Source organism: Hetaerina americana, unplaced genomic scaffold (genome assembly GCF_022747635.1).
Source record: "Hetaerina americana unplaced genomic scaffold, ioHetAmer1.1.p SCAF_43, whole genome shotgun sequence".
In the NCBI taxonomy this organism is placed as follows: Eukaryota; Metazoa; Arthropoda; class Insecta; order Odonata; family Calopterygidae; genus Hetaerina; species Hetaerina americana.
The window spans coordinates 1,824,285-1,851,640 of NW_027287019.1; the positions used below are offsets into that span (position 1 = coordinate 1,824,285).

The window sequence follows — 27,356 nt, forward strand, 5'->3', positions numbered from 1 at the left end:
AGTATAATAGTCATTTGAACAGATGTGTGCTGTACTGTACAGCATGGATCGGAAACATGGAGCATTGACAAAGCAGACCAGAAAAGGAAATTTCAAAATGTGAAACAAGGTGGATACCGACCACCAATGGACAGATACGGTGAGAAACAAGGCATTTTCCTGAGCATACAAGGAAAGGAAAATTTGTGTTCCAAAAGAAATAAAAAAATCTGATGGACTTGGCACAATAAATTTCTTATGAGCATGAGGGAATGAAGAACACATGGGAAGGCACCATGAAGATGACCAAAGCCTTAAGATAGATGTTAGGTGTAAGACAAATCAGGGAATGCAAGGAAGGGATTTAGTGTTAGAGAGGGAAGAGGCTGTAAGCAATGTTTTATGATGGAAATGCTGATGGTGCACAACACTTGAAGCATTTAATGGTTAGAGCCTCAAATTGGTGAAAATTCATGATTACTGAGTAAATGAATTTATGTATTTTTTCACCCAAAAAAACTTTACTATACAGTAAATAATTTTTTTGTTTGAAATAATACCACGTTTATTTATTTAGTGAACACTTGAAGCTCTCAAATACAAAAAGCAACATCTAAACTCTTCTGAATATGAAACAGTTATGACAAAAGATCAGTAGAAAACGTCGGAGAGTATGAAGTTGATTTCAAATTAGGAGACTGCTTTGAAATTTTCCTGTGGTATTCTTATGATTCCTAAAAAATGTGTAAGACTTTATGCAAGCAAGGGGTCAGCTAAGCCAAAAAGGTTGACAATAACAAAAGGAATGTAATATCACAACCCCATGCTTCCCACTTGTTGTGTACAATGCAGTCATAATTAGAAACTACTTTCAGCTTTAATATTTCTACAACGGGTTCATTTCTCAGATAAAGTATATTTTCTACGATAATTACAATCCTGTTGAATCCCCTTTGTGTGTCAGTCCACATTTTGGTGCATTCAAATAACTAACAATGCTTTTGGGAAAAACATAAAATGATTACTAAAAAAAGTGGTTTTATTAACCACCTAGGTGCAGAATAGAGAGAACAAAATAAAACAATGAGTATGATTAACTATTTAAATAAGGACTTTGAATTTTTTTAAAATAAGGCCTATCATACTCTTATAGAATTGCTATAGATAGATGTGCTACATTTTTCCAAATGCAGCTAGAGCTAACACAATGGATGATGTTCAAGAACACAACATTACCACAGAACATCTTTACCACAGTGATTGCATTCTAATTATGGTATTTTTAAGTACAACAGGGAGGAAAACCTTATAGTTTCTGGATGATTAAAATTAAGAGTATTCATTCAATGTTTAAATTAATGAATTATCAATGAATGAAAACTGAGAATATTATTAATATCACATATGTACTAAATCTGAGGTTTTCAAAATTTGGAAACATTAAAGGGGTGCATTTTATTTCCTTATTTAAAAGCATGAGTCTCAGTGGCTGGTTGAGTATTTAGTTTTATTTCAGTCTCACAAACAGATCCTGAAAAATAAAGCTCTGATAGATAACAGAAGTTAGATGATTATCTAGAAGTGGGACCTGAAAAGCATGGGGGAAGTTGACTGCATTTGGAGGACTATATTCAGAACAATATGGTAATTACAGCACTGGGGTTTTAAATAATTTCACATATCAGCCATTAATTACAAAAAACTTTTCATTATAAAATTCAAGGAAAGCCAGTCAGCTTGATACAACAAAAGGACAATGAGAGATGCATTTTAAACCTAACTTCAATGACAAATAATAATTATACTAATTTGTTCATAAAAATAATAGTATTTATCTGGGTGATAGGCAATATTGGTGTCATCTGAATAATCTGAGGCATGAATATATTCATTGGTGAATGAAATATTTACACTGTATGAACATTTTCCAACTGACTGTAAACAAGAAGATATACAAACATAAAATTAAGTTACAGAATCATCCACCAAATATAAAATATGGAAATAAAAAGAATCTTTGAGTCAAAGTCTTTGTACATCTGGGAGAGCTTTTAATGGTTGTAGTATCACTATGCATGGTGTTATGGTACTAAATAAATGCCAGGATTTTTCAATGATCACCAAATGCATACCTCTGGGGTAGAATTAATTTAGCACTCAATTTTATAAATCAGATCCAGTACCACACGATTGATAAATGCATGACCATTGACTAACATAAATTTTTATTTAAAAAATTAATTGATCATTTGTAATTTCATTTCACAACCAACATTTCAAAACAATAGTTTATAAAGATAAAATCAATTACCCTAGTTGGTTCTGAAATGCCTTTGAGTTTATGGAAATTCAACAATGGTATGCACATATTGTGACACATTGAAATAGTAACATACATTGGTCCTTAACAGACAACCAACTCTGAGAACAATAATATACAGAAATATTTCAATCTGAATTTTGATTCAAGGAGTTATAATGCCAAAAATATAAAAATGTTAGTTATTGGAGTTTCATGTCAGCAGTCTTATCCTGGTGAGTTATCCTGTTGTGAACAAACAACATGTATTATTGGTGGTCATTAAATTGAATAACTAGAAGAAATGAGTGAATTCTATTCCACACATCCCCTAGATAGTTTCTCATGTGAAATGTTTTCGAATTATTAAAAGCTTTGATGATGTAAAGAACATCCACAGGATGAAATATTTGGAAAGCTATACAGCACATTAACCATTTTCTATTGTCATGAATTTAATACTTGGAAGTTTACGTTCCTGATTTAATTCTGATTACAAGAAATAATAATAAGACATACAAAATAAATAAACCCTCCAAAGACATACGAGGACTTCATTTAAAGCCATTGAATGATTTTTTTTTAGCTTTGGAAGAACAAAATATTAACACATTCCTCAGAAAACGCAGAGAGGAAATAAATAAATAAAATTTCACAGTGATTATGTACCAGTTGATTAATTCCACAACCAAACTAGTTTCTAGCTAGTTCTTTGTCTTTTGCTAAGGCTCTCATCATTATTTATTCTGCCAAACATGTACTTTAGTTGCGGCATATATTCCATAACGTCCCGCACTTGTACTAATGGAAGTATATCACTCGATGATTGGCACTTCCCTGAGCTTCGAAGCACTTGCATGTGTAACCTGAGAAAGGAAAATAGAGTTATTAGTTTCAAACACAATAACATAGAACGACAGTCAAAAGGTATACACAAGACACATTGCATGAATGAATGTAAACAAAAAAATTCCAACATTCATAGTTCATAATGAACTAATTGATTGATTGCTGACAGTTAAGACAGTGGTAATACATGAGGTAGTTTTGTTTTGTGCATCAGCAGAAGCTTTTCTTCCAGCTGGTTTCCCACATCTACTTATGAGAACACATTATCCTATCCTATAAAAGATAATATGGCCATGTATCACCGACACTTCCTCATAATTGTCATACATGATTTCCTTTGTAACTTTTACCTGACTTAATGCACTCTAAAAATTCTCTTTCCTTTCCTCTGCCCCAGTCACCCAACATTCTTCCTTCTATCGTAGTCTACAACATCCTTCAAAAACTTCCATTATTTCCCTTTCTCACTTTTTCTGATTGCCCCATACTATTTCCATTCTTCCCCTACCCTGTTTAAAACTTAAGCATTTGACTTACTTCCTGTCCAACTTGTTTCCTCCATTCTCAGCCTCATAATCATAAGCACTCATAATCCTCCAATTCACTCCTCTGCTTGCCCCAGAGACAGTTTTCATATTCATAAAGCACTATGCTCCATATTTAATACTTCACCAATCTTTTCTTCAGATCCATACTCAGTGTATCATCACTAATTCTCTTCTTGCAAATGCCTCTTTTGCCAATGAAATTTCCCCACTATTATCCTTTCCCTCAGCCCAAATACATGAACTGCTGAACCTGCCCTTGTTAATTCCCCCTACTTTAACTTCCTTCAACCTTATATTTAACTTACCTTTTCTACTTCTCAAGAACCTCATTCCTTTTTTTTTCTTTTCATTAATCTTCACACCATACCTCTCACATTGTTCCTGAGAAGTGCTCAATAATAAATGCAATCCCTTGACACACTCTATTGGTTGATCATCAATTGACTAAATCATCCCACCTCTCATTTTTATTTCCAGCCAGGCCCTTCGTATGACAGCCTTAAGATATCCTCGTCATATATGTAGAAAAGTACTGACAATAACAAGCTATCCTGTCTCACTCCCATGCCTACCAGTGCATATCATGAGTATCCTTAATCGAACCTTACCTGCGCCATTGGATCCATACACACATTTCATAGTTGCATATCTGTCCTGCCTACTCCTATATCTTGTAATATTTCCATTAACTATATCAAGTTTACTCGGATGAATGCCCAGTCAAAATCTATGCTCCTTTCTACTTATTTTCTTGTCATTGCAATGTCATCATGAATACCTCTTCCCTTTCCAAACCCAAACTGTTTTCTAATAGGTAGTTACTTGCAGTATTTTAAAACCTTCTGTTGCTGATTCTTAGAACTTACTTTGCCGCCTGTGAAATTGAACTAATCATTCTATAGTTCTCATAAACTGTCACATTACTTTTTACCAAGCTTCCATTTTTCCTTAAGCTTAACAGTAAATCTGCACTGATGTTAACTATTCCTAATAGTTTAACTTCATTTCTCTTAATACTTTTTCTATCTCACTGTCTACTACTCCTGGATCCAAGCTGCCCTTTATAATATCACATTCTCTTTCTATTTCTAAACTGGAGCCTAATTTCTTTATCACAAAGCTCTTCCACACATTCCGACCACCTTCCCTTAATATCTACTGGTTTTAACAATAACTTTCTTACCTTATCCTTATAGCTGGTAGTTTTTCCTTCTTTATATCCTGACAATTCTTTCTTACACTTCATAGCACTTCAATTTTTCCAGGTCTCCGACACTTTTCCTTACCCTTGCACTGATCTTTTCACAAGATTTCCTTAGCCTTCTTATTAGTTTCTGGCCTAAGTTTCTTACTAAGCTCTCTGTACATTGTTTTATAATTACATATTCTTTCAATTATTTTTTGCACGACTAATATTCACCATACTATTAGGAATTACCAATCAATGGTCAACAAAATACTATAAATGAAATAAAATATCTTTTAGACCCATGGAACAGAAATGAGTGTGCCATTTTTTTCTCTTTATTATACAAGAACATCACCTGCATAATTAATTATGAAAGCTCCACTGCAGAAATTATTTACAACAAACAATGAAAATATACACATCACTGGTAATCAGAAGTTGTATTTTCATGATGATAAAACAGGAAAAAACAACCAGTCTTTTATCTGTAATTTACATGGGTGGTCTGAAAAGTTTCCGACCTAACAAAGATACAAGACATTTTTTCTGAAATTTTTGAGGTTGGAAACTTTTCAGACCCCCCTTGTATTAGGAAAATATTCACCTTAAATAAATAAATGATGAGAAATACCATGCTCATCAATTTAATAGTTTGCCTTTAACCTTATAATCTCACCTTGATTTCTAATCACCACCATATATTTATCCTTAAATGTGGTTCTACATGCACAATACTAACATTTGTGGCAAAAGTTAGCCTTGCCCTTGACCTGTACTGATGTTCCAGGTCATAAAGAGTTTTGGGTGGTAGTATTCACTTAGCATCAGTCTCACTTCCCCATTGCAAAGATGATAAGCACAACTTATTCTCAACCAATCACACCATGATTGTCCCCTACTTTAACAATCTCATTTTCAGGAAATCCCTCTAATCAGGGAATCCAGAGATGTAATTATATTGTGCCCCACTCTCTGTTATTGAGCAGGGAACTCCTGTGGGAGGATTGACTTATACTATTGAGAGTTAATCAACTCAATGGCTGCCTACACAGGCATGTTTGATTTGATGGAGCCTTGTGGACAGATTTTTCCAAATTTTATACTAGATAAAAATTAGTTTCTCTAACAAATTTATAATACAGAAATTACAAAATAAATAAAATAGGTGGCAGCTACTTCAAATATTGCTCCGTACAACTCTTTTTAAGTTCGTGCTCGCTGAAAAAATGACACGAGATGATTTTATACAGGATAGAAAAGTTTCCCAACTAAAATGAATGGCTCCACTTCCACAGCAGCAGAGGAGTAGTGTTTGGACTGTGATGTGATTCTTAAGCAGATCACAACTAAGGTGAGGCGAACAGGAAGTTGTTAGTATCCTCTTCTTTCAGTGGTGGTGGCCAATTGGCCACTTCCCCTCCTAGAGCTCCCTTTCTCTAGTTTTTGGACCAAAAGAGTAAGTCCTCTGTTCATATTGCTCCCCCTTGAACTTCATTCTCATTCACTCTCTTAAATCTCTCCCTCCTTTCACCACTCTCCTCTTTTTACCATCCACTTTCTCGAAATATGATTCACAGAGTATATATAAGTATCATGGAGGTTTTTGTGGTAACAAAATTCATCTAAACTCCTACTTGAACACTAGAATGCCAATTTATCAGCAGTCAAAATATCAACTAATAGTAATTATGCTATTAAATCATCAAAATATTTTTTGAACACATATGTTGATAGCAACTATCTGTAATAAAAAACCTCAGTCAAAATCTTAAATTGTTCTTGCAATGTGTCACATTTATTTGAGAGTGAAAAAAATCTTTTGTTTTCCAGAAGAAAATGGTACCTCATTCATTATTTTTTTTCTATGAGCAATTAAGGCTTACCTTAATTCCTCAGCATTATTTAATTCAAGAAAAAATTACAAGTTAACCATCCTAAAGTTATATATATATGTAAATAATGAAGGGATGGAAAATGCTGACATTTATTTGTCATTCTTAACCGAAGCCATCACACCAACACCATGAGAATCAGGTACCTACATTAACTTGATTAAATATTGCCATATTTTACCCTCAATGTGCATCTTGGTCTTCCATTTCATTGTTTATGTTTTCCCCGAAACTCTTTACTCAGTAAGGAAGAACTCTTCAGCTGACTCCCATTTGCATAGGCATTATACAGTAAATCCTTTCACTCCTTGAATTGTGATACCTTCAGCTTCTCTCTTCCACACACAAGGATTTTAGATTTCCTAGTTGATGCTCATGTTATATTCTAGGAGTACTTGGCTCATCATTATTATTAATTTATAATAATGAAATTTCATTAATTAAAAATCTATTTCTTTTAAAATAAATAAAATAAATTAATAATCTGTCTTTTTATAAACAAACTCGGATGAATTCCCTTGCCACAGATCAACAGCACATATCAGAGATACTATATACACAAAAAAGCACACATATATTTTATGTCATATGGTAATACTGTACTGCCTTCTTCAGACAACAAAGGATTATGACCTTGGAATCAAGATGAGAGGGAGCCTATTTAAAGCTCAGCGTGAAAAAACACACAACTTAATTATTTAACAAAATCCAATACTGTTGGAAGCAGTCGATTTTCAGTTTATCAGGTGTCATGGCCATCAACTTGATTTTATGAATTTAATCCTTTCAGTTATCACTGAGTTTCCCATTAAACTTTTTTATATAGAGATGAATAAAATGTACTAATGAATTAATTTTATATAGCCTGACATTTATTACTCAAAGAATTAATTAACTTTTTGTTTTTTATCATTCAGATAATCTACACATACTTTCATACAGCGGAACCTCACTTAGTGAGCACCTTAGATACTGAGTAATTTGCATAACAAGCAAAAACATCGGCCCCGAAAACGACTCAGTTAACCAGCTACTTTTTGCATGGAGAGAAGGATGCCTGGAGCGATAGCACTGGCTGTTTATGTTTCTGTTTAGCACCAGTTCCACTAGCATTGTAGTGTCACTAGTGATTGTACATTTGTCCAAATTTGTGTTTCGGCATTTTATTTGCGACTTTTCAAGCACAGTTTAATAATATCAACAATTTGTACTATCCTCAAGAACAAGGAAAAGCTGATTCTTGAAAAGCATATGGAGTTCCATTGAATTTCACAGGAAGAAGTTGTTGAGGAGAGTTTCCCTGAGGAGGAAACATCAGAGCAACAATCACTTAGGGCAACATGAGAAATGCTGAAAGCAAAGGAAACTGTTGCATTGTACATTAAGAAGCATCACCCTAATATGGCAGTTGTTACATATGCTATATGATGATAATGCTGGGTGGCATTTATGCAACATTTTGAAGAATGGGCAAAAGCAAATGTATCTCAACAGTTTTCCAGCCAAAAAGAATTGGGTTGGTATCATAAATAATAAAATAATTACTTAAATTAGTCTATTTATACATATCGAATTCGTATTTGAGGTTGGTTCATTCTGCAATAGAGGGAGAGATGAATACTATAATTTTCTATTTCATCATATATTGAGAAGTATCACCCTAATAAGGCTAAAAATGCATGTAATGACAATGGTAATACTATGTTGCATTTAAAAAAATTTGAAGAGTCTGTAAAAACAAATGTCTTGTAAACATGATTATGAATGCATCATAAATAATAAATTAATTATTTTGATTCTTTTTTGTTTTATATGAATGGAATATGAATTCCTCGTGGTTTTATTCCGCAATAAAAGAAAAGATAAATGTGAACCACGATCCTAAATAATGTCTACATAATTTTCCTAGAATAAACCTTGCACAAATTTATTTTTTAGCATTTCAGTCGTAATCGTGTTTTACCTTACACTATACATTAAAAAATGATTAACTAAACGAGAGTTTTGATTTATGAGAAAGACCATGTGATGGATCATGCTCATATTACGAGGCTCTACTATATTTCCTATTCCCAAAAATCCTTCCTTAAAGGATACCACCATGGGGCTCTAAGTGCCTTCAAAGAAGTTTTTGCACGCATACCCTGAAGGACCTTCTGGAATCCACCTACTAGAGAGCCTTTGAGTTGTAGAAAAGCAGCTGGCAAAAGTGCATCGACACTCAACTGATGTACTATGAACAATTTTGAGGCATTGTAGCAACATCTGAAATAACTCCATTTCGCTGAAATTTTTCCCAATACTTTAAATACAAACCAGGTATATAATACATGCCTACTGCCTTATTCCTTGTTAGATGTACCTAATGCAGCATTAATTAAAATTATTTGGCATTTAGGATCTCATTCAGAAAAGCATTTTCTTGACATGATGGAGCATATTCTCAGATGAAGGGTGTTTCTGTACTCGCTCGACAGATGTTCTGAAAATTATGGAATACTCATATTTTTCATATTCCTAATGTCCTCTGTGAGCTAGCTCCTCTTACAGCTAAGTATATCTTTCTTTTTTCAGACTAACTAAAAAGTGGTGCTACCATTGCTAAATTTCCACCACTTAAGTGTATCCTTTTTATTATTGGACTTATAAATACATTAGCAATTAGTATAAATAAGAAATTCATGATCCATAAAAATGTGGGTTTTGAAAATACATGAAATACATACTTAAAGTAATGTTTTTAAAATATAGTCTGTTATTGGATGTAAGTTCATGTTCGTCAGTTAGATACATAGTTGAACACTGATTGCATGGAGTAAATCTTGCCATTCAGACAGTTCTCTTCAGTTCTGAGCTATTCATGAAAGACAAGGTTTTATAAAAAACAAAAATAACATGAAGAGTTTAACTTTGAAATCAACCATGAAAATAAAACCTGAACCTAATGTATCTGATATCCCCTGAATTACAGTATCTCATTTTCATTTATACCACACCACTCTCATCAATCCTCACACCCAAACCTTCAAATTCAGGTCTGTGTGCATAGACCTCTGATGGGACACATGGGTGGCCGCTATATTTTTATTTCAAAATAAAGGAGTTCTCCAGGAGAAAAATGTTTTTCATGAGAGTTGTTAATGTACAACAAATATGGTTATATTTATTCAGGTTACTTTTCTTATTTATTTAGTTGCCTTAGAAATATCCCATACATGCAATTACTTTCTATTCAAATGTAGTGGATAATTTAATGAGAAGGTAAAAATACATATGGCAGCCCAGAACATAGTAAGTAAATAAGTTCCATAATAAGTAATAATAATGGGATATCCCAACAAATGATTTGGTGCAAAGGTAACTCCAGATATGCAAATTTCATGTAAAAAGCCACTTAGGTGCTTTCAAATGAGGATGAAAAAATCAGGAACACCATCACAGAGAAACTAGAGCCAATATGAGGGATGCCAAATATTGGTAAAATATATAGAAAATAAAGCCACCACCATAAATGAGAAAAGTTTCTTCTACATTTACACATGAAAAACTATTTTTTTCAAATGACATTTTCTCTATAAACATACATATCCAGACTAATTCCAACTGTACAACAGATGGCTACATGATGAGCCTATTCTGTCCAGTCAATTCTTCTCAATATTGTTCCAATCCTCTCCTCATACTTGCTCCTCTTTTTCCAACATGCCTTTTCATCTCATCCCTGCCTTCCCCCGGAGCTAATTCCCTCTATCATTCTCATCTCAAACACCTTCCTCACCTCTATATTCTCTTGTCTCCTCTTTGTGTGCATGCACCGTTTAAACCTTGACTCCTCAATTTTAGCTTTCTTATTTTCTTCACCTCCCATCTCACTTCTTAATCAATCTATAAGAGTCTAGCCAATCATACCCCTCACATATCCCCCTCTTTGTAAATGTCTACATATCCTCACCATACACCACATTAGGAATGAAGTATGTCTAGTTCATTAGTCCCTTAAACTACATTTGAACATATTCAGCTCATATCAGGTCTTCTGTCTGATTGCATAGAATTCCATCAAGATTTTCTCATTACCAATTGTGCCATTTTCTGATTCAAATTTCAGAGGTATTTGAACTGAACAACCCTCTTCAAGTTGGGAACCCTCCAGCAATACATCATCCTCTGATTAATCATCCCTCATCATTGCCATTATTTCACTATTTATCTTATTGAATGTCAAGTTTCATTGCCAAGCCACCTCTGCTCAACCATTTAGAAGGTCCTCAAAATAACTCAAGTCTAATTTCTATTACTATAGCTTCCTCAGTGACTAGTATCTAATTGAGATCTCTGGCTTACCCTGAATCTTCCCTTTCACATCTTCTGTTACTTATGAAACCACTCAATATTTCTTGTTTCCATTCACATCTACCTAGTAGTAGTATTTAGGGGAGGTGACCGACAGCTGAGGTCATTTGCGCCATAGGGGATGGACAGGAAAGGATGAAGGGTGAAGAGAAATCCGGCATCGGCATTAGCCTACTTTTAACGAAAGGTGCCAAGGGGTCCGCAGCTTAACATCCCACCCGACGGACAGTTTACTCACTCAAAGTGCCCTCCATAAAGCACCTCAAGTAGGGATCAAGATACCACTGAAAAATATTCAACACCACTGGGATTTGAACCTGGGCCCTTAAGGGGGGGAAGCCAGTATGATAGCCACCGCACCAACTCGATCCCCTCACATCTTCCTCTTTCCTCTATTTACCCAATGACCTATCACTTTATATTTGATGATTAACGCATGCCACTAAAGTTTCCTCACTTAATGAGCTAGTTACTTAGGGCTAAGAGGACCATCCTTGGAATTTTTTCCAAACATCAAATTACATCAAAGCCACACAAGTTGCAAAGCTACAAAGAAGTTGCCCAAAGAGTATGGTATTTTGTATTCCTTGAGGAACTACTGTCTGAAGAATTCCCTTTATACTGGCAAATTAATGTCATCAAGGTTCTGAGTGTTTTAGTAAATATTCTGGCATTATGAACCCAGAGAATGTTTACAAGTTTAGGAGGTAGACACTGGTAGTAGCAGTTTTTAGGGGAGGCGAACGACAGCTAAGGTCATTTGCACCATAGGGGATGGACAGGAAAGGATGAAGGGTGGAGAGAAACCCAGCGTCGGCATTAGCTGACTCTTTACGAAAGGCGCCAAGGGGTCCGCAGCTTAACGTCCCGCAACTCAAGCTAGCACCTCAAGTAGGGATCGAGATACCACTGAAAAATATTCAACACCGCTGGGATTTGAACCCGCGCCCTCAGGGTGGGAAGCCAGTACGTTAGCCCCCGCACCATCTCGATCCCCAGGTAGACACTGGCCAGACTCCTTATGCCATTTGAGAAACACAGGAACTTCTGCCCACATTAGTGAAAACATTTCTTGGTGAAAATCTTAAATTTTCCATCTTGGACCTAAGGATCTGTCTTGGAACTATGTCTCAATGTGTCACAAAAGTTAATCTTTTATGCAGATACTATGGGACATAAGTTAACTGGAACCTATGACAGTTAACAGTCCATGAAGAATAATAATAATACTGCTCTCACTTATTATAAATTTCTATTACTGGAATCTTTTGATTTGCAGAAATGCAATGAAAAGTAAATACAGGGTTGCGATATTTCAGACTCCAGAATTCCCTAAATTTTCCTGACACAAAAATAATGATCAACAATACTTAAGCACTTTCCAAACTTTTTTTTTGCAGGTTGAAAAACATTTATTTCATTCATATTAGATAATATTAAAAAAGATACATAATAATTACTTCAAAGTCAAAAGCCTGGGACATGGCTGACCATTGGACACTGGAGTGTTGGGCTATAACTGGACGGCCTGGGTTTATTTTGATTTCCGGGCATGCCTCTGGGCAACCTCAGCTTCACCCAAGATGTATGATTTTTTGGGTGCCAGATATTCCTTGAAACCCATAGGTGTTACAGGGAACGGAACTGGCCCCCTTATTACTCTGATGCCTGAATTTCACATGCCATTGGGCTTAGTACTACTAGGTGAGGTCTACCCTTACTGATCAAACCAAATTTCAGGTTGATAACAATGGTACTTCAAAACCCTTGAAATCTACTTCACTTCCCAAATCTTCACAAAAAAATGAGTATTTCTGAAAATTTCAACTGTTTGTTGCTGCATGGTACATGAAACAAGAGGATAATACACGGGGACACTTCACAATTTGGGCAATGTTATCTGACTTCCTTTAAAATATTTTATTCCAGCCAATCTCTCTTGCATCAACAAAAAAACCACTATTTGGAAGGTTGGATCTTTTAATCAGAGGGATCATACATCTGGTAAATATCTGGATGTGCTGCTTACACTTCAACTCTCTCCCATTAAATCATCCCATAATATACAATGAACCTGCTATTTTTAATCTTGCGTGCTTCTTTGTGCTCAAGTGATAATGATACACATGGTAAAAGCAACGGAACCTTTTTCCCTTGGAAATGAGCATCAAAAACCATAAATGCAAATTAAAAAACCATTTGAAGTTTAAAACCAAAAGATTCCACATAGCAATTGAAGAATGTGGAGAGTAAAACTAATTAAAGTTTCTTGTAAATTTGAGGAATGAGCAAAAATTGGAAGGGGTACATTCTGTTTTCAATCTGTTAAAAATGATTTTCTTATAAATTTTATTGCATATAATGTGGCTTTGCAGATATAGCTAATATGCCTTTCAGGCAATGCACGTTGATGCTTTGATGAAATCTGCAACTGCTTATAAAATTGGAAAAAGTTATAATCACAAAACTATTTCATAGGGGTCAGTTTAAAATTGGTATCAATTCATACAAAGTTTGAGCAAAATAGGCGAGGGAGATGCTAGATTGTTTGTTGAAATTAATATGAAATGTGTAACTTTTAGTAGCATGACAACATCTTTGCATACAATTGAGCTTCTTTTACCCTCAGCTGTTGGTACCTCCCCTAAAGGTACTATTACTTCTCCTAACACTGATCAGTTCCCCAGAACTCATAGAATCCAAACTGTGAACCAAAATAATTCAACAATGGAACAGAAAGGAATCGGAGCTGACCCATCATCACACTCCATTATTTTCAAGGATGATTTCATTCCAGCTATGAGTTGTATAAAGCTACAAATTTACTCACTCTTTGAAATAAATGCCTCGGTCCTTGACTACAGACTTGAAATATTTATAAGATGTCATCTATTCATCTGAAAAATATTTAAAAATCTAGAAATATGCAAGATGTTGTTCCATACAACAAGGGTACATCCACCATATTCTGCAAGAAAGATAATGAGAGCGTGGTGTTTATAAGAGGCCTACTCCGCAACATAGGTAAACCTAACATTGTATAGGATAAATTATTATGATAATTCATAGTAAAATTTTTTAAAGTCCTTTTTGGGCATTTAAAATGACAAAAACTTAAAAAATTTAATGGCAGAAGCTACCCCGGACTTTTCACAACATAACTTTACCATTGCTGACTATTCTTTTGGAAAATTAACAGTAATGGGATAAAATATTGATCATATGCCTTGGGCTTCTGTACCTGGGCTAGTTCAGATGAAGAGTGATCATAGTATGGCTTGATGCTATATCCTTACTTATACTTTCCGGAGTACAGGAAAGCATCCTTAGGACTGGTATCACATTCTTTTCTTTGTAATGAATTCTTATAGAACACAGTCAACAAACAAGCATTTCTCCACTTTGACGAACGTGAATGGTCTTGTAATGTGACAAACTCGCATTAATATGGCATAAGGGCCTTCGGCATGTACAACTACACACTTTGTCTTCCTTATCAATGAGACTGAGTTTCCTGTTACAAAGCAGATGAGAGTTACCTAATGTTATCAAACCTTCCCTGTTTTCTGGGCTAATATTTTTATTTTGCTCTCAACAGTCACTATGCAAAATCAGGCATGACGTTAAAATTGCCCATCATTTAGGCCTAAAGTGACAGTGAGAAGAGTTAGAGCCACCATCTTGGGTGTATAAATGTCCCTACACTCAGTATGCATCCTGTTGTGGTAGTGTGCAGACTGTGGTTCTTCCAATTTGCTCAATGCCAACCGTAAAAATAAGCACTTACTTAGAAAATACTGCGAGTTGTGAAGTGCAATCTGTGTTAAGGTTTCCACTGGAAAAAAAATCACAGGCCAGTTGAAATTCATTGCCAACTTTGTGAAGTACAAGGAGACGGTATGATGAGTTAAGGCGGAGGAAGGCAGTGCTCCATTCAGTTTAAAAATGGTAACACCAATTTTCAAAAAACGAACTGCAGAATAATTTGAGAGACCTTGGCACTAAAATATGCAGATCTGAATTTATTTTGTATGTTCAACCAAGTATTGAATTGTCTTTCTTCTAACGATTCCCATCCCAACTCCAGAAGCATTTCTGAGACACTCTTTGTTTATTGTAACAATTTTTAATGAAACAGGCTGCCCGGTGTTGAACCTCCTCAATTAACCAAATTGAGAAGGAATTTACTATGCCCTTCTCAATTGTCAGCCCTGGTGACGGCGGGGTAATGCCCTCCCATACCAACCCAGAGGTTGCGTGTTCCGATTCCCAACTAGGTGAATTTTCCTCTACCTCGGACTGGGGTGTTTGCAATTGTCTTCAATGTAATGTGAAGGGGTTATGTGGAAGAGAGGATTATGAAGTCTCGATCTCACCCCAATAAAATCAATAAATAAATAAATAATGAGGCCTTTTTCAGTCGGATCCCACACACGACAAGCACATTCTAACAAGGGCTTACAAGAGCATGGCAACAACATTACTTTACCTTGCAGTCACTCCTGCCCACAATGTGCCTAATAAATTCCATTTGGTCAAATTCAGCTAGTTTGTAATACCTGTCCGGTTGATCTTTTAAAGAAATTTATGACCAAACATTGATTATGGTTTAATGACAACTACCATTTCAAAATCCACAGTAGATCCTGTGCTAGAATTAAGCAAACCTCATCCAAAGATATCTCCCGATAAATAACCGTGTCATCTGCGAACATCCTAATATCACTTTTCACTTCGCAGTTCAAATCGTCAACAAAAATCAAGAAAAGCAACAAGCAAGCAAGATTAGAATTCCCTGAGGTTCTTCCGAGGTCACTCGTATGCTGTCTAAACTAGCACCGTCACGGACTATCCTGTTTCCGCTCTGATAGAAAGTCTTCAACCCTATTTTTATTTCAATGTTATTTATACCCGCAAACTTCAATTTATGAACTAGTTTACCTTGGGGAACCTTATCGAATGCCTTTTGAAAATTCAAAAAGATTGCATCCACTTGCTCATCACTTTCACCCGATAAAATAAAGTCATGCGTGAATAATCCTAATTAGGTCTCGCATGAGTAGGTCTACCTGAATCCATGCTGATTGTTACTTAAAAAATTTAATGCTATCAAGGTATCTCATTATGGAACTGACAATTGTATGGTCCAAAGTTTGCAACATATCGAAGGGAGAGAAATGAATCTGTAATTACTGGAGCCTTCCTTGTCACCACCTTTAAAAAAAGGCATTATTTGCACGACTTTCCAATTCTTAGGGACTTTAAGCTCTGTGAGGGATTTGTTAAATATAACTTCGAGTTACAGAGCGATGTTAGGAGCTAAATCATTCAACATCTTAGCCAGAATATTTTCAGGACCCAGGGATTTGCCGAGTTTAATCTCTTTGAGCAATCTGACAATTCCTAGTTCATACGCTGTTATATTTGCTTATGTATTGTTCATGGTAGATATGTGGTGGCAACATCGTTTCTGAAAATGCTTTGGAAGAATGCATTTAGAATGCTAGCTTTTCCCTCACTGCCAATGTGAATGATATTGTTACAATTTCTTAAGGAAGCCATGGTTTGCTTACACCCTTCCAATTCCCTAATACATGACGGGTTCCAAAATTAATGCATTAATTTTTTTAAGCAATTTATTGAACAGATTTGCAAAAACACTTAAAATTCTTCAAAGTACTGTCCTTGGCCCTCAACACATTTTTTCCAGTGACTCTACCATGACCGGTACACACACCCTAGAAGGCGTCTTTGGGGACCTCACGCAAGATCTTCATCATGGCTGATTGGATGTCTATTATGGATGAAAAATGGGATCCTTTCAGGGGTGCCATTATCTGAAGGAACAAAAAGAAGCCTGCTGGGATTATGTCCGCACTATAGGGGGGGTGAGGAGGCATTGGTACCTGGTGTTTGGCCAGGAACTTGCAGACTCATAGTGCGTTGTCGTAATGGAGTTTCCAGGTAGCAGAGATGTCTTTTCTCGTCCTGATGACCCTTTTTCAGAGTCTTTGCAGCACATCCACGAAGTAGGCAGCGTTAACTGTCTGTCATTGAGGAAAAAACTCCTTATGAACCACTCCTCTACTGTCGAAAAAGACAATGAGCATTGTTTTCACTTTTGATTAGCTCATTCTCGCCTTTTTGGGCTGGGAGGACTGGTCAGTGTGCCACTCAGAGCTGTGGCGTTTTATTTCTGGGTTGTGTTAAAAACCCAGGTTTCATCACCAGTGATGACAATGTCCAAATACTCAGGTTCATTTTCAATGCGTTGCAAAAGTTCACTGAAATTTCTGCTCGGTTAGTCTTTCGTGACATGGTTGGTGCGCTGAGGTTTATAATATTGACGTCCTGCCACTTCCACAGCTTGGAGAGCACTGAGACTGGTTTTGCGGCAAAGCTTAGCATCCCCCCAACCTACACTGTAATGTTCAATCTAACTCCAACCAATAGGAGTAGAGTCGGAAATTCAATTGCATTACTTTTGGAACATACACTTTAATGACCAGACTGCTTTAGGGTAGGTGTCCAAATATTTGCAGAGTATTTTACGTTTTTAGTCTTATTAGTTGCTATGTAATTTTGGCTTCAATTTTGGAAGATCTACACTTGTCAAATAAATGTTTTTTCACCAAGGTAGATATGATCATGCCTGCTTTCTTACATCTAGAGCATAACATTCTCTTCTTTCAAAGGGCTTTTCTAACGCCATTAGTGTACCATCTGGGATCGCCATTCGTTTTAACATATTTTATAGCGATGAAGTCTTTGCCTCTCTGCATGATAATGACATATTGTGTCCCAGTTTCTTCCGTGTTGGCATGGCTTAAGTGCGTTTTGAACTCGGGTAGTGAAGAGTTTAATTGATTGCCAAAATTTTCAAAGTTTGCTATATGGTAATTATAAATTTTTCCCTTTGGTTTAACAATCTTTTTTATTTCTGTATCGAAGTCGACATGGATGGACTCAAGCCCTTTTCATTTGCTACACCCATTTTGCACTCAGGTGTATTCATGAGAAATAGGTCCAATATTTTCTTTCCATTGGAGGGTATGCATACTGCTTAGTGAAGGAAGTTTCTCTGCACTAATTTTAATAACGAATTAGAACAATCATGGCCACATATTGGAGTGTCAATGCCATTGCTGTCTCAATCTATACTGGGGAAGTTGAAGTCAACACTAATTATGTTGATGCTGTTATTATTTTTACATGTTAATTTGTTCATCAAGTGGATGAAGTGTTTAAACATCTGAAACTGGAGGTCTATAGAAGGAGCATATGTTAATGTTGGATTGAATAGATTGCAGTAAGATGTACCAAACACTTTCTATGTTATTACCATAAAATACAAAATGTCCACTTTCAAAAATACTTTTCACTACCATGAAAACTCCTCCTCAGGGTCTTGTACCTCTGTAACGCATTGGTAAACTGTGAAATCTATTGGGAAAATTTCTCAACCATTTATATTATCATTCAGCATAATCTCAGTGCCTAATACTATATCAGCGGAATAACTTTGGATTATATACTCGAGGTCCGTTCTTTTATTTTCGAGGCTTCTGCAATTTAGTTCAAGGATAGATAATTTTCATTTTGAGTGACACCTGTATGTCTGACTGTAGCACACGTTTGTGAAGAAGTGCATGTCAAATGTCTTTCAAGATTAATGCCAATGTTGCCCGTTTCTTTCAATTGGCTAATAATAATTTTATCTGCACTAGTCCGACATATTAGCGACTCACTAAATGACCTACTCTCTATTCTAAAAAAGGCTTACAGTGGTCAAGTATCCTATCCACTACCTTACTCAGCGCTTCCGCCAAGTAATGGATCCTAGATCGGTTCAGGGGAGTCCTGTACGATCTGAGAGTTGGCCTTAGGTCAACAAAGAAGGCTCCAATGTCCGAGCAGAATTGCCAAACTTTCTGGTATATGCCTTCCACTCGACTTGAAACCAGAGACCCACGATCTCCTTCAGAACAATGCTGCAGACTGTTAAACCCAGCTCTACACCCTCAACACGCTTCACCTCGGAACTCAGTCATTTAAAATGGAGAACCTACTCAGATCCATGGCCTGTGATGCTGACATGGGCCAGGATCTGCAGCCGAGAGCACTTTGTGCCCCTGACCTGCGCCTCGATTGCCTTTGTAACCAGAGGAAACCCTACGCCTGATATACACCAGACCGTCACCCGTTAACATCCTCACAAGCTTTGAAGTTTATCCATAGTAAAAACCTTAACACTGAACAGATTTTACAGTTGGCAGAATTTTCAATTGTAATGTTCATTTTGACTGGCTACTGTAAACAAATGACAAGCAGTGTGGCCTTCCAAAAACTGTTGCTGGAGATACCCTAGTGTGTGTGCCAACACAGCAAACATTTTGGCTTCCCTCACAACCATGCCCACTACATGCAAATATGTTACATTCTGGACAGCCCTCGTATATTGACTACATATTAAGAAAGACTCAATTTTTGAAGTCACAAGCATGATTGGTGCCTAAAAAAAAAGTTAATTTTCATATTTATAAGTATGATATTAGGATTTGTTCCTTTGGCATTCGCACCCTTTTATTAAGGTTATTCATATCTGTTTTCAATATTGTCGCATTAGCTAATGTGGATAGTGAGCCTGAGCGAAGGGCACTAAGCATGAATGGTGTGAGAAATGCAACACTTTCATCTACTTCTCATACTGTTCTAAGCCATCTTGAAGTGGATAATCATAGCATCATGCTGGGAATATCCCATGCACAAGTATTAAATACCAAAAATCTAATACTACTCACCCAGAAAAATTATTTTAAAAGAAAAAAATTTTTAATTCTAAAAATTAAAACTTAATATTTACACAACGGTTACATTCCTATATTAAGTTGAAAAAACTATACTTAACCACACAATGCAAATGAAAACTTTGAAAACCACCCAGGAGTGCTAAATCAACAACTTGAAACTATGAATACAAATAGATATATTCTCTTATTATTCAAGACCAAACATTGAAATTAGGCATTTAAAGAGCGCAAAAGTGCACATTTGAGACCTAAACATTTCTATCCTCCACTTAGAACACAACTTTACCAAGTGCAGAAACGATCACTTGGTGTAGGACTTCTGGTTTTTACCGATATCAGACACTTGCCAAATCAGTACTTACAAAAATAGAACTTGACTAAACATAGTGGTTGGTTATGATCGTTTTTGGTGCTGCATAATATTTGTAATAATGTATGCCAAGAGTGCTAATAGTGACCCGGTTAAAACATTGTGGAAAAAGTGCACGATTTAATGAGATGAAGAGAAAATAAGCAACCTTCCAAAGTGAATCAACTTTCCTCAGCAAAATATCAGGAAAAATAAGGTGTCTACTATTCTGTAGGATAATACTGATTGTAGTCGCGAGTTGATGAGTGCTGACTTGGGAATATTGACAAGCTGAAGTCCGAGGAGGATTAAGAAGCTCTCTCTACCTTAGAAGAATTTGGCAAATTTATGGTTTATTCCACAAATAAGTCTTTTTTATCATTTCTAATAATCACAAGGCATTACTCACAAAGAATTTGTACCTTGGGGTGACAGACATTGAACAATAAGTTTTACTTGAATGTCCTTAACAGGCAGCGGGAAAAAATGCAACGCATCAGGAAGGAGATCTTTGCCAACTGGTGGCTGCACCACAACAATATGGCTTACTACACCACCTTGCTTGTAATGTACTGAATACCTGGCCAAGCACATAATTGTGGCAATGCTGTCCTAGCTATCCTACGGCCCCGATGTGGTACTGTCAGACTTCTTTTTATTCCCAAGAATACCAAGGAGCTTGAAAGGCAACCATTTTAGAAACCTGAATAACATTAACGAGGCCGTGATGTGATGCCTGAATAAGGCTCCAATGGACACCTTAAAGGAAGCATACTGTGGCACTGCTGGTATCAGTGTGTCGTTGCACAAGGGTGATAGTTTGAAGAATTTTTAGTAACCTGTACTTTGATCTGTAACAAATATTTTTGCTGGATTTATTGCACCTATTTTTGTGACAGACCATGCATGGAATTACTGGAGTTTGTCGGCAATCAAGGGCACACAGTAATTGTGGGGGAAACATTCCATGGGGTTATGGCTATGAAAATCCCAGACAGTCCTAATTTCATCCAAACCAGAGTTAGCCATGATGAATAATTTATTAAAGCCAATCATCCATTTGCAATAGTTTCGTTCATCCTGTGCATAAATGAAGATAAATTATAACATATCAGCGAAAGCTAATCATACTCATAGTTTTATCTAATCTGTATTCTGGTTTAATAAGTTATTCATAACAACATATGAAGGCACAGGTATTACCATAAATACATGTATACACTGAATTGAAATGGACAGCTGGTTTTTAAGTTGAAATTCAATAATCTTCTAGAATAACTAGGTGTCAGTACATCAGTTTCCTGCAGTAAAGGCAATATGAGATCATGCATTTCTCATAATTTATTACCGATGTGATGCTGAATAAATGTAAGTAGCCCTGAAATTTCACCCAGCAAAAGTTCATAAGCCACATAACACAAGCATTGTGCTGATGAATAAGGAGTACTAGGCCTTGAATTACAGTAAAACGATTATATGAGGCTAGTCTGAAAGTTTTCCGACCTGAAAAATAAACAAATTTTTTCTTCAAATTTATTATTATTTTTCAGCATTGTCTCCTTTTAAGTTGATACACTTTTTCCAGCAATACTCTTAATTATTTATAATCTTTCCAAATAGATGTTAATTTCTTTCTCTGTAAAATAGGTATTTAGGTATACAATAACCTCCTCGTCCAATGAAAATCTGTCTTTCAACTGAAACTGCAAGGTTAGGAAACAGGATAAAGCCACCCGGGGGAAGACATGGTGAAAATGGTGCGTGATCAACCAATGCGAAGTGCAATGGTGAATTTTAGCCATGGCTTCCCCATCCTTCCAAATTCACTGTTTTGATGGTTATTTCCTCGCAGGAGCATAGCGGTTGATCTAAGTTTCACCAACAGTTATGAATTGACACAAAAAATCTGACTCACTTTGCTCAATCAATCCGAAACAGTCCTGGAAATATTCATTCAAATTCAATTTGGTCAAAGTGAGCAAACGTGGCACCTAATGGGCAGATTGCCTTTCAAAAACAAATATTTAACGACAGCTTGACGCTCAATTATTTCCATTTTCACAAAAACCCGGAAAATGACATACTCAAACCATTCTTAAAATACAATGGAGTGTCTAGATTGGCCGGAGGTTTGGTGAGTACCTTTCAACACATGCACAAACACATTTCCCAACTTTCATTGAAGAGTGCTGCCATCTTCATTTTGAGATTGGAAACTTCTAGACAACCCTTGTGCACTCCCAAGTCATCAAAAATAGCACCATATGCAATTGGTAATGCCTACATTTTTTGCCTGAAGAGTGGATTAACCAGGATTTTTATTAACTTGTATAATTAATTCCCTCTCATCCCAAATAATAAACCTACTGCGGATGAGAGAAATGAAATGTTGGAGAATTATAGGGGTGGTCATAGGTGAATGTGATCAAAGAGGTTCTCTCAGAACAAGGAATATTGCAAGTTTCTTAAACAAAAGAACCAGCAGGATACAATGTATTATGTCACTATTGAAATATGGTACTTGGGTGAAATTTAAATCGAAAGTAAAATAGTATCATTACCATAAATTAAGCATGCAATGTAATACATGGAAAACATGGTCGTGACATAAACCGATATACATGGAAACTCTCCTTTTTTATTCTGTGCGATTGATTTCAGTTCTATAGCATCGAAAACTACAATTTTTTTTCCATTTTTCAACCATTTATGTAAGAGTGGAATTTAAGTTTCACAAAAACACAGAACTATCATCAAGCATCAAGTGAATAAAAGAACATATTTTAGAGAGTAGAATGTGGAATTCTTAGGACACGAGAATGAGAGGGAAACAATAATAAGTATAGAGAGTACAAAAATGTTCATATTAAAACATTAAATACCACTGAAACATTTTCATTTTATGAAATTAAAAAAAACATTTAAGAAAGTTGAGATATTTTGAACTGAGGTAATGATAAAAGCTACATCAAAGTTTCAACACATTTAATTATCTTTACACAAGTCATTTCATAAAAATTTTGACATGCTGGGAAGGAAGTAGCAAGGATGATTGGGGCCTATTGAGTATATGGGTTTGTAATTCAGTTGGTAATTCTTAATAATTGCAGTGGGAAAGTTTTTTCTGAATCCAAGCATAGTTGACTATATACTGCATGCTTATTCATGTCAATTAATCCAAACCCCTTTCCTTCAGTTATCCTTCCTTCAGTTATCCTTGTTCACTCTTTTATGACTGAATATTCATTGAAGAAATTGAAGTATTCAAAGAGTATGCAATATCTTTAGAAACACAATTGTGCTTAACATACAAGTGATGTTAAGATCGAATTATAATGATTTGAATATTTTTTGCAAGAATTACCAAGGTAACATTTTTTACTATCAGTTTCTAAGAAATATAGTAACAAGTGTGGTATAATTTGAATGCAAATTAAGGTTATTCATGTATCACACTTTACAGTAATATATATCTCAAATATAAAGTACCCAGGTATTTTAGAATTATAGTTTGATGGCAATGAAGATGACAGCCAAGTCAAAATATAGTTCTAATTTCTAATTACTTAATAGATTAGATAAGGTGAGCGTACATCAACAAAAGAAAATCTAATGTCCCAATAAAAGCAGAATAAAAATATTTTCAATTATGACTATCATACAGGTTCATTGGTTTTTTTATATTATCATGTTTAAGTAGTTTTAATTGGGTAGATTAACTGATTATGAATTTTCAGAAAAATAGTCGGAAAAATGGCTATTTTTGGACAGCATAAGGGAAAATCATATCAATTTTGGTGTTTTTGAGATAAAGACTTCAAGAGTGTGAGGAAACATTCCAGAGGGATTTAGTTATAAAAATAATCAATTTACCCCTAATCTTTTTTAAGTAATCTACCCGTTAAGGTAAGTTTTGGATGGACACAAATAAGTGTGTTGTTTCTCCTAAAACACAATCCAGCATTCTACTTAAAAACAGGTCCCTCTTCATCTCTGGATACTTCCTTCCTCCCTTCATACCATCTAACATCCCTATCCCATTTCAGCCCTTTCCTTGTTTGCCTAAGATTCTCCCCTCTATTAGAGTCTTCGACATCCCATTGCCAATCAAAATGTTTTACATCCATTTTTCCTTCCTCCTTATGATATCAACCATAAATCCCCCCCCCTCACCCACTATATCTAGCGCTTCCTTATTTGTTTTCCTTTCGGTCCACTTCACTTTCATCATATTCACATTTCAAAGCCTCCAATCTACGTCTATCATCCTGCTTCAGTGACCATGTTTCCGCGCCGTTCATAAGAACGCTCCATATCAAAGTTTTAACAAGTCTTTTCTTGATATCCTTACTTAACATCCCTGTCATTAACTCGCTCGTCCTTCTAAAATCCTCTTTGCCAAGTGCAATTTTTCTCCTTACATCCCTACTACTTTGACAATGTTGGTCCAAAACACTACCGAGATACGTAAACTGTTCGACTAGGCACATCGTTCAGCAATATTTCAAAATTCTTTTGGATTTTTTTTAATTCATTCATTATACATTAAGATATACATGTAGGGATTCAGTAATAAAGACAGACATCACCACAAAAATAAGATCCTAGTACCTACACTGTGTACATGCAAGTGAAAAGCAGCTGTAAATAATATCGGGAAAAAAGTTAGGATGTGCAAGCAGTGTAGAGGCAACACTCAATACTACCTCCTCACAAATCATTATCTACATTTTCTCCATCCATGTTTTCAAGAAATATAACCTGTTTTGATCTCTTGGTGTTACTGCATGATTATTTTTAACAACTTTACAGAACATTGTTTTTGTTTAGAAAAATTAGATGACCTTAATCACAATATCATTTCTTGATTTTAATAGTATTCACATTTTTATTAACCCACTAAAAGTAAGCTTGAAATTTGTTGGTATGAGATGTAAACAAAAGGCAAACTTTACACGGCTTAGAACCTTTAGCTAAAAATGTGATACCTCATAGTTTGGTATTCAATTGTTATTAAATGGTCATAACACAGTTTCTGAAATTTAAGTGCAAGTTAGCTAATCTGATAATTAGCTAACTGAGATGTTTAACAATTAATCATAATACTGGCCCAAAGAAAATTTAGTAGCATTAGTCTCTTAGTCACTAAAAAGGTGCAATAGTTACTTAATCTAACAATTTAATTTATAATTTACCTTAAGAGAATTAATTTAATTGTAATAATAAAAAAGGTAATTACCTGTTTCCACGAAAAAGGCTGACCCCTAAAACGTCTTGAAGGACCTGCCGAAGGGTGTGCCAGGAAACTGAACTAAAGAAATGCGACGTGAGGTCCGGCAGGGTCATCAAAAGCTCCGAGTAAATATAAGGCTTGGCATTGATGCAAGGCACCAATTGCCCTTCAACGTAAGCTTTTGACACTTTGTATGGCATATGTTGTCCTGTCACTTGCGTCTCTTGTATCTGAATTAGTTTGTATGCCGCTGGGTCATACCTCGACAAGTCCCCATTGCTCCCCCCACCAGCATGCACACTTGTCGCGCCACCTCGCACACTCCCAATCGACTGATTGTTCTGTGGCTGTACTCTGCTGAGCATCTCCTGTTGCTGCCTCTGCTGCTGATGGTGCTGTGGCTGTGGCCTCTGCTGCTGCTGTTGTTGTTGTTGTTGATGGTGCTGCTGCGGTCTCGGCTGCTGTTGATGGTGGTGCTGCTGTGGCTGCTGCCTCTGCACCTGGGGGGCCTGCTGTTGGTGTTGCAACGGGTGTGCTTGTTGTTGAAGCCTCTGGGTGTGGTGTTGTGATTGCATCTGAGCATGCTGTTGTGACCGGTGAGGTGATCTAGGGGGGGAGGAAAGATCTATAACCTCTGCAGAAGTACGGTAACCATATCGAATATTAGTCTGCGGCGCTGCTTGGGACACCTGGGGGATGTGAGGAGTCACGGAGGGGACCAGAGGGGGAGGGTATCTGGCACTCGATGAAAGGGGCTCTCTTGCCGTTGCTCTTGTCACTGTAGCAGTGGAAGCAGTTGTGGAGGTATGCATGAGATTAGGTGCAGTTAGAGGTGGAATCTGCTGCCGATTCTCCACAATCCCATGACCTGAACTGAGGGACTTGGTGGTTGATGCAGACAATGAAGCATTTGCTGTCGCAGACCTAATAAAAATAAAATTTTATTTTTTATTATTACAGTGAATTTAATGGTCATTCCCACATAAAAGAAACTTGAAAGATGTTGAAAAGAGGCCATACTTAAACACTAGTTCAATGATGGGCTAGCAGAGGGGGCTGATGATAGCTGATGTAACATAAATACTGCGGCAAGGAAGTATATGAGAGCTACTTGGCTTCATAATTAAATATAGCACAACTTTTCTTCAAACTGCAGACATTAAAATGTTTAGTCAGCATCAATGGCTGAATTGACACAGGTTCTACATGCAGAACTGAGTATGATATGCAATACATATATTACAACATTACATTAAACCATTAAATATTTGAATGCAGACCATTACGTTTATTAAAGAAGGTTCACAGTTGTTTCACATGCAAATAGATTTCATAGGCTGAAGGATGAGAAGGTGAAAACTTTTATTACAGTTATTAATATGAGGTAGGTGGAGTTCTATCCATAATCTAGTTCCGAAACATTATTTAACTATGGCCCTAAACCCACACGACAATATTAAGAAAAAATAACTAACACAAAAATGGGGAAAACAACAATGAAATGAAACACATTTCTAAACCCTTAAAAAATGGGAATAGAAGTAATTAAACTGCATAGAGGCCAATGTTTTCGTTTGCATTTATGGAATAAAACAAAAGGAGAGAAATGCTGATGAAAAAAATGTTTTCACAATGACATCTCTTGTCATCATGCTGCCTGTGCAACAGCCCATCTCCAGACCCAATTTGAATGGGACATCGTCATCCACCACAACCTGGACATGGCACTTAGTGATTATCATCTGTTTCCTGGGTTGAAGTCACACCTGGGAGGAACGAAGTTCCAGATTAACGTTTAGTTCAAAGCCGAGGTCAAGCACTAACTGCACAATGTGGCAGGAAAATTCTATGATAA

General features: G+C 36.1%; 1 protein-coding gene across 1 annotated transcript in view; it reads right to left on the reverse strand.

Annotated features, from left to right (window-relative positions):
- Positions 1-1,495: 1,495 nt before the first annotated feature.
- Positions 1,496-27,356, reverse strand: part of LOC139692877 (uncharacterized) — a 52,090-nt gene continuing 26,229 nt past the window's right edge. Inside the window, exons 5-6 of the mRNA XM_071591189.1 lie at positions 25,508-26,107; positions 1,496-3,144 (exon numbers count right to left, since the gene is read on the reverse strand). Of these exons, the coding sequence (XP_071447290.1) occupies positions 2,979-3,144; positions 25,508-26,107 (766 nt within the window). The 3' untranslated portion in view covers positions 1,496-2,978. The remainder of the gene's footprint in view (positions 3,145-25,507; positions 26,108-27,356) is intronic.